Raw genomic sequence first — 9,099 nt, forward strand, 5'->3', positions numbered from 1 at the left:
ATCTTCTATTTGTCCTTCGAGTCAGTTTAGATGTCCCAGAATTGACTCTAACGATTGACCCTGACTATAATTTCAGCTTAGGTGACTCTCCTATGTGTTTGCATTACTTCTCTTGATCTCTATCTATATTTATATATGTATGCTGTATGTCATATGTACCTTTCCCTTGTTTAATTTTCTTAAAGGAATTTATTATATCTTAAAGTTTATTTGCTTGTTTATTGTCTGTCATCTTGCACTAGAATATATGTTCCTGAGATCAACAATCCTGTCTACCGGGGCACCTGGGTGGCTCAGTCGGTTTAGCATCTGCCTTAGGCTCCAGTCACCACCCAGGATCCTGGGATGGAGCCCTGCATCCGGCTCCCTGCTCAGTGGGGGATCTGCTTCTCCCTCTGCCTGCCCCTCCGCCTGCTTGTGCTCTCTCTGTCAAATAAATGGATAAATAAAATCTTTAAAAAAAAGAATCTTGTCTACCTTACTCACCACTATGTCCTCAGAGCCTCCAACAGTGCCTAGCTCATATTAGAGACTCAATAAATACGAATTGAGCGAATGGTAGAAGCACATTTTTCTGAGGCAAATTCTTCATGCTGTTGTAGAGTCCCATGCAATATCTGGGACATAATTATCCCAAGAAATTATTTGTTGTTGTCAGAAATTCAAATTTAAGTGAGTGACCTGTGTTCGTTCTGGCAACCCTACACCCTGAACACATTTAGCAATATCTGGAGACATTTCTTTTTTTTTTTTTTTTTTTTAAGATTTTTTATTTGACAGAGATAGAGACAGCCAGCAAGAGAGGGAACACAAGCAGGGGGAGTGGGAGAGGAAGAAGCAGGCTCATAGCGGAAGAGCCTGATGTTGGGGCTCGATCCCATAACGCCAGGATCACGCCCTGAGCCGAAGGCAGACGCTTAACCGCTGTACCACCCAGGCGCCCCTGGAGACATTTCTGGTTGTCAGGACTGGAGTGGTGGTACTACTGGTACCTAGTGTGTAGAGGGATGCTGCTAACCATCTTACAATGAATAACCAATCTCTTACTTGGCAAAGAATTATAAGGTCCAAAATGTTAACGATGTGGAGGTTGAGAAACCCTGAACTAGATGTTCATGAACTTCGAAGGTCCCTAGCAGGAAGAGACAGCCCCTAGAATTTCTAAATTCATCTTCATTTTGGAAAGACAGCATGAGGTTAGTGAAAGGAAGGCATCCGGGGCTGGGGACTCGGCTTTGAATTTCTGTGCACACGCCTTCTTCACATGGTTAACCAGACGGCAAGAAAGCCAGATTACCAATTGCCGCAGGTGAAGTAATGATGCAGAAAAGATCGCGTGTGAAGGCAACGGTGGACGGTAATGCGCTCTGCACACGTTGGTTACGTGCGCCTCTGACACTGAGACATCCTTTAGCTCCAACTAAAAACAAATCCTGCAGCAGCTGGGGCTAGGAAGGCAGAGAGACACCGGAAGCTGCCGGGCTGCTGAGGCGTCCTTCTCCCCTAGCACCGGTCGTGAAGGAAGTGGTTGTTGCAGTCGCGTCCTGTGCGCCTGCGCGTAGGCGCCGCCTGCTGACGTGGAGCTAGGTCCCGGAGGCCGAGCCCGGCGGTGTGCGGGAGAGCGACTGGGGCGGTGGAGCAGCGGCCGAGGCAGGGATGGCGGCGCCGCTCGCTCCGCGCGGGGGAGCCGGCGTTGCCGGTCGGTGCTGGTTGGTGCTGCTGCCGTCCCTGCTGCTGGTGCTGCTGCTAGCGCGGTCCGCGGGGGCCCTGGTGGAGGGGCTGTACTGCGGCACGCGCGACTGCTATGAGGTGCTGGGCGTGAGCCGCACGGCGGGCAAGGCGGAGATCGCGCGGGCCTACCGCCAGCTGGCCCGGCGCTACCACCCCGACCGCTACCGGCCTGAGCCTGGCGACGAGGGGCCCGGACAGACGCCGCAGAGCGCCGAAGAGGCCTTCCTGCTGGTGGCGACCGCCTACGAGACTCTTAAGGTGAGGTCTGGGGACGCGGATGGGCAGCGAGGACTTCTGGCCAGCGGAGCAGGGTTCTCGGTGACCCCGTCACGACCCCTAGGATGTTCGCGATTTCCTACGTGGCCTTGCGAAAGAACCCGCACGCGGCTCATTGACAAAGATGGGAACCCCCTCGGGTCTTGGAGGACAGCTATCCCGTTCCTTTTTATGACAGTTTTTGTTATGCAAAGCTTTGGGTATCTTAAATTTAGTGAAAGCACTTTTAAAAACGTGCAGCTCACACTTCGAATGCAGGGTGATTATTATTACAAGGATCTGTGATAGAACCCAGGAAAGGTCTCCAATATTGAATGACTGATGGCGCCAATTTGACTTGACAAAAACTAGATTTCTGGGGATGGTATTACATGTGACATTTAGGGGCGTCTGGGTGGCTCAGTGGGTTGAGCGTCGGACTCTTGATTTCGGCTCAGGTCATGCATGATCTCAGGGTTGTGAGATCAGGCTCCCTGTCAGTGGGGAGTCTACTTGGGATTCCCTCTCTCCCTCTGCCCCTCACCCTGCTCTCTCTCTCTAAATAAATAAACAAAATCTTTTAAAAAGTAAAAATAAATGTGACATTTAGCTTGGGTTTAAGGACTTAGAAAAACACTGAGAAGAACAATGAACAAGCAGTCAGAAGACCGGATATTTGACTCTTGGCTCCTACACCCCACTATGACCTTGGATAGTGACTTAATATGTCACAGTAGCTGTTTCTTCATATGCAAAATTAAAGCCATCCTTACAGGGTTCAGTCAATGAGAACTGAATAAATGTGAGAAATCCCCTATACAGGACCTGTAAATACATGCTTAGTGACTTGGGCGTCAAGACTTAGTTCTGTCAGGAAAAATTTGTGAATAATGGTGTAGTCTTTTGACAAAGGTTTTATCGAGTCCTTTGGGGACGGGGAGATTTAGCCTGTTCCTGTTTCCTTCTGCTACTGCAAAAATCAAACCATATAAGGAATCACGAAGTATAAATCATATTTGATGGAAGTGTTACTGCTTCAAGGGCCCCATCATGCTAATGTAACAGTAATTGTAGGTGTAAGGTGTTTCTTTCTGGCCTTTTTTTTGTTGTTGTTAGGCAAAGTTTTCCATGTTGCTATGTAATCTGTTTTTAATGACTACTTTGAGTGGGTATACTATAATTTAACCATGGATTATTTGTTCAGAATAGCTTTCCAGAGCTGAAAATACTGAATCAAGGAGCTAAAGTCTCTTCATTCATGCTTTCCAGAGCAGTGTATATAATATGGAGTCCTATTAATGAGTATGCCAAGTTCACTGAATTCTCCTGAGCATTGGCGAGATTGTAATTCTTATTGGCAGTTGACTGAAGATTGGGTAGGGGCTGGGGAAAGTGTGGACATCAGGGGGTTTAGTTGCTTGTTATTTAGGATATAGAGGGATTGAGAAAAGACTTCAGAACAATGGGAAAGAACTCCTCTATCCAGGGCAACCCAGCATCTAAAATCCAAATTTTTATTTTTCTGCAGTGAAGAAAAACAGTGGTCCAGACAAGCAGGCAGAAGGCTCTGGTGACACATAGGGAAGCACTGGGAGGATAGAGAACTTCCAGAAGAGAGGGCAGCAGAAACACTGGCAATTGCTGCCTTCTGTTGGGGATGGAGATGGGTAGGTTTGGCATGAGAGTGGTGAACATGTTAGTAAGACATGAGCCAAGAAGAGAGACAGTAGAGAAATTCTTGCTGGGAGGAACCCCAAGACTCTATTCTTGCCCTTTTCTTGAACAGACAGATTTGGAGGCTGATTTGATGAATCTGTAAGGGTTGCCTCTAAAAGTTTCTGCCTCTAAAATTTAGTGCTGATTTGTCAGCGAATAAAAGCTCAATAAAATAATTTGTCCACTTTTGGGCAGTTAAAAACTGGTATGTCTGGGGAAAGTAACACTTTTAATCTTGATTCCAACAAGAGGTTTGCGGTACTACTGATGTCTCCAAACAGGAAACAAAAATTGAGTTATACTGATGGAGGAGGGAGTGAGAGAATGTGCTGTAGTTTCCCCAGCCCCATTCAGAGGACAGGGATGTCTGGGGATGGTTTGGACCCTTGAAAACCAGACCTAACTGAGCTCCATGAAAGCTGTTTTAAGGTTATAGAGATGGACTTCTAAGTGGAACACCTCCAGAACCTTTCTTTTTCAGACTTCACTGCAGATGCTCTCTCCTGGAATAAGGAAAAGGACTTTGATTTGCTGTATGTGGAAGTTGTTAAAAACAAAGAGGGTGGTCAGATTTTATTTCTGTCATAATGGAAAACTGTGAGTAAGCTGCCAGAGAATATCATTTCTGGGTAATGCAGAGACCTAATGAACTGGAGTCATCCAATTTGGACAGCCTCAGCCTTCCAAATTATCCACTTGAGGCAATGAGTTTGTAACCACTGCTTTACTCAAATTTTATCTGCCGGCTAGAATGAGGGCAAGAGGTCCATGTCGCCTTTGCTAAGACCAGGTCAGATAGAATAGTGGGAGAAGTTGATGAGTTCCAATGGCTCCAGAATAAAGAGAAGATACAGAAGCCTATATAGAATTCCACATATCATCTTATGGAGGTAGCAGATGCCTACCTGGGACCACTTCATTTCTGTCTGCTGTTTTTGTTATATGCTATATCTTTCTCCATAAAGAATAATAGTAAAGGTGTACTTATCTACAGAGCCATCCAAAAAGGAGGGAGGGACTTGGGAAGACCATGTCATCCTTCATGCCATGTGCAGTTATTGCTGGCGTATGGAAGAAGAAGCTAACTTGATTGTTTGTTTTGTAAAATGCACAGGTAGGTTCCATTTCTGGAACAGTGTATCTAACAGAAATTGTTCCTTTCTTGAAATCTGAAATCATTTAGTTGTAAATTCATTGGAGCTAGGAGTCTTTTTTTTCTCCCCCCATAATTTTTTTAAAGATTTATTTATTTTAGAGCGAGCGCACGAGTGGTGAGGGAGGGGCAAAGGGAGAGGGAGAGAGAATCTCAAGCAGACTGCACACTAAGCACAGAGCCCAGTGCAGGGCTCAATCCCACCACCCCGAGATCACAACCTGAGCTGAACAGTATGAGGCTCAATCAACTGTGCCACCCAGGCGCCCCCTCCCCCCATAATTTTTTGATAACCTTTTAATTTCTCTTATTAGTTTGTTCAAGTCTCTTAATATTTTTAATGTATATGATATAAGAAGCAATATTATATTTTTGTTATAACTTTCTAGTGGTATTCATCAAAACTTCTAATAACCAAGGATCTCTGAATGTTGATAATATGTACATCACCAAAATGGGAATTTATATTCGTGAAATATAGTGGATTTATGACTCTGAGGTTGTGTTGGTCAAATACATGCCTTTTTGAGAGAGGGTGTTTTTTGATGGTGGTTGTTAGTACACTAACATGATTTAAGTACAGTCGGTAAGACAAGAAGATATTATCACACTTGATCATTGTTATTTTAGAAACATAGATTCTACCTGTGCATAGAGAGAGAGGAAAACCAGAAAAAGAAGGATGGGTAATAACGGAAGGCAAAGTCACTGGTCAGAGGCTTTCATCATGTCATGCTTAGTTCATATTCGCGAATAACTTAAAATTACAGTTCTCAGCAGGACTTCAGACCATTATGATTTCACACACTGCCTTATATTTGCTTCATAATATAAGCAAAGTTAAGACAATGAAATAGTATTTAGTGTATTTGACTACTGGGGATTCAGGGAATTCATGGACTTTGGAAGTTAAGTAAATGGACTCTCACTTGCTGTGTCAGCATTGGATCTTTTTATGTGGATATAGCACTTATCACACTGCACTGTAAATACTGAGTAGCCCTCCCCTCTCCACTAAACCATCTCCTTGCCTTTTTGTTTGTATATCCATGGCACCTAGCCCAGTGTCTGGCACATCAGATAATGAATGTTCGTTAAATGAAAACTGGTATCTGGAGATAGATTCAGTGGATTTCTGACATTTTGACATTGTTATGTGAAGCCTACTTTGGCATTTTACCCTAAGTGTAGTTTTAAAGAGTGGTACAGATAAAGTAGATTGGATGGCTATGAATGAAAAATTTCCACATGAGATAAAAACTGCACTTCTATTTTTAAGGAGAAATTCTGTTTTTTCAAGCGAGAACATTAATCCTTTTTGAATATAGCACTGAGAGGATACAATTACTACTTCTTCGGGGATTGGAGAAGAATGTAGTCTTTGGTCTGAATCTAGAACAGTCACCAAAGGTTGAACACAAAGGGACATTTCTGGTAGAGTGAAAACTTGATCAACAAAAATATGGAGTCATGAATGTGCAAGACTTGTTCTAGGAACAAGATGTAGTTTCGTGAGGTATTAGTGTTTTCTCCACCAATGATCACTTTTATTATATTTCTCCCAGGGACTGTTTTTGGGAAAAACAATTAATTGTACTTAGTAGTATTGTTTTTTCTTTTTCAGCATCTATCCACATTAGTCATTCATAATAATTGGGTGTTCATAAAAATAATAAAAAACATGTAAATTTCTATTACAGTTGTGATGCTGATAAACAGCTAAATTAAGTAAGCTTGATGGCAGATAGTTTTCATTTCACATGTCAACTCTGATTGGTCATGACACCTTGAAACAGTTGTAAAGGTTTTGAGGTCTTGTCTGGGTTTAGTGGGAAAGATGAGATGTTTGGTAGTGATTTCTCCCATGGGCCCAGAAGAAGGGTGTGGTACTTTACGTACCACATTTGCTATTTCTGCTGTGAACCCATAAGTGCTCTTTATTTTCTACTGATACCGTAATTTCAGCTGTTATTCCCTACTTAGGCAAAGGTTGACTGAACACCAAATATGTTTAATTTTAGTTCTGTGACAACACATGATGTTAACAACCAATCAGAGCTTCTGATTAACATAAGTTAATGAGTTGATATAACATGCGTTGATTTAATTCTGGCCAGAAACCAAGCGCTTGAGATTTTAATTTAGATTGTGTGGATTTATCATAGATAAAAGAACATTTTGAGATATTCACAGCATGAAGATCGTTATTGCATTTTTCACAGCTATTCGAGGAGCTACTACTTCTAGGTTAGAAGCCTGTCAGATGCCTGGTAGGGAGAATGTTTCAGGAGACTGGAACATAGTTTGGGATCAGGTGATGAACAGCCCTTTAATCTGTGTTCAGGAATTTGAACTTTATGTATTGAATAGTGGCCAGAGGTTTTAAAGTGGAGAAATAACGCAATCAGAGGTTTCTTTCAGAAAGAAAATTCTGGGAACAATATTGAGAATGGGTTGGGGAAGGCTGGAAGGTTCTTGTCTGAATTCATTTCCACCATTTTCTGGAATCTCATCATTCCTCTTTGGTAACTTGAAAACTTCTTAGTTGGTGTATTTCACATTCCTTTTGCTTAATTTTGCTTCTTTTAAAGCTACGGTCACATTTTTCTTCTTTTTTACTGTTGGCTATCTTCACTTTATCTCCTTTTCTTTCAAGCTGTTGTAGACTGACGTGTATCAGTACACATAATGAAATTGTTCTTAAGGTGAACAGTGGTGTTCTAACGTCAGATTTGAGTGCTGCTCTTCATTTCTCCCCCCCTCCCCCCGCCGGCACTGTCTGTGACATCTGATGTTGTTGATCATGTAGCTCTTTAAGCTGCTGTCCCTTGACCCCCAGTGTTGTTCTTTCCTGTTTTTCCTGTCTTTCTAGTCATGTCTTTTCAGTCTTTATAATCTTCTTTTCTTCTGCCTACACCTTAAACATTGCTTCTCCTTAGAGTTCTGTCCTTTGGGTACTCTTTTTGTTTTCTAAGCTCTTCCTGATGAAACTCAACCACATCTGAGACAACTCTAAAATCTGTGCATTCTCTAGGTTCATATTTTCAGTTGTGTCTCATTTGTCTCACAGTTACCCAAAATAAACATTTTGGAAATCAATCTTGTTATGTATGTTAAAGCATACTTTTTTCTTTAAGATTTGTTTATTTATTTATCTGAGAGAGTGCACACATATGGGGTGGGAAAGGGGCAGAGGGTGAGGGAGAAGGAGAGAAGCAGACTCTGTGCTGAGCACAGGGTGTGACGCGGGGCTCATCTCACCACCCTGAGATCATGACCTGAGCCAAAACCAAGAACGGGATGCTTAACCAACTGAGCCACCCAGGCGCCCCAAAGCATATGTTTTAAAAGAGGATATAATCATGACTCTTATACGGACACAAAATGAACATCTGTCAGATTTTATTTAATTCATTAACTAATAAAGGGACCAGTAAGATAATAAAACCAGTTCAGAAGAGAAAAAGTGCTACACATTCAGTGTCAAAACGGGGACTACTTGGGGCGCCTGGGTGGCACAGCGGTTAAGCGTCTGCCTTCGGCTCAGGGCGTGATCCCGGCGTTGTGGTCGAGCCCCACATCAGGCTCCTACGCTATGAGCCTGCTTCTTCCTCTCCCACTCCCCCTGCTTGTGGTCCCTCTCTCGCTGGCTGTCTCTATCTCTGTCGAATAAATAAATAAAATCTTAAAAAAAAAAAACAAAAACGGGGAATACTAAAGTGCCTGTAAAACTGGCCAATATGACAAGGCAATAATCAGTTGCATTCCACTGGACATGATTTTTCTTTTTGTGAATAAGAATTATTTGTATTACTTCCAGTTTTCTACAAGTTACTTCTGTCTCTAGAAAGTCTCACCCCTTCTACAGGAATAGATAATCCCAGAGGTTCCAGGACTTGAAAAGATTCCAGAAATTTTATTTGTCCCTATTTCAGAATCTTCCACTATTTTCCCCAGCATCTTCTCCAAACTTGATGCCCTGTTCCTTTATTCTTTATCTCAGAGTAACGTGGGCCTCACAGTGACTATGATTAGAAACCTCACTGTTAATCCTCAACATGATTGGTTCTTAAACTCCTTTGATCATTAAGTCCTATTTATTCTATTTCTTGGTCTCTAAAATCTCCTTCTCCCTCGTTCTATTCTTTACAATATTGTCAGAGTCAACTTTCAAAAATAAACACACCTACTCAGTGCTTTTGTTCTCATGCTTTCAAACATTTCATTTTTGAATAGCACAGACA

The 9,099-nt window shown here is 42.5% G+C and overlaps 1 protein-coding gene across 2 annotated transcripts in view; it reads left to right on the top strand.

Moving 5' to 3' along the window:
• Positions 1-1,568: 1,568 nt before the first annotated feature.
• The window catches only part of LOC100477384 (dnaJ homolog subfamily C member 25), a 28,949-nt gene continuing 21,418 nt past the window's right edge, over positions 1,569-9,099 (top strand). For both annotated transcript variants that reach the window (XM_002916523.4, XM_034664260.1), the window contains exon 1: positions 1,569-1,989. In XM_002916523.4, coding sequence (XP_002916569.2) covers positions 1,657-1,989 — 333 coding nt within the window. In that variant the 5' untranslated portion in view covers positions 1,569-1,656. The remainder of the gene's footprint in view (positions 1,990-9,099) is intronic.

This window comes from Ailuropoda melanoleuca, chromosome 7 (genome assembly GCF_002007445.2).
Source record: "Ailuropoda melanoleuca isolate Jingjing chromosome 7, ASM200744v2, whole genome shotgun sequence".
Lineage (NCBI taxonomy): Eukaryota > Metazoa > Chordata > Mammalia > Carnivora > Ursidae > Ailuropoda > Ailuropoda melanoleuca.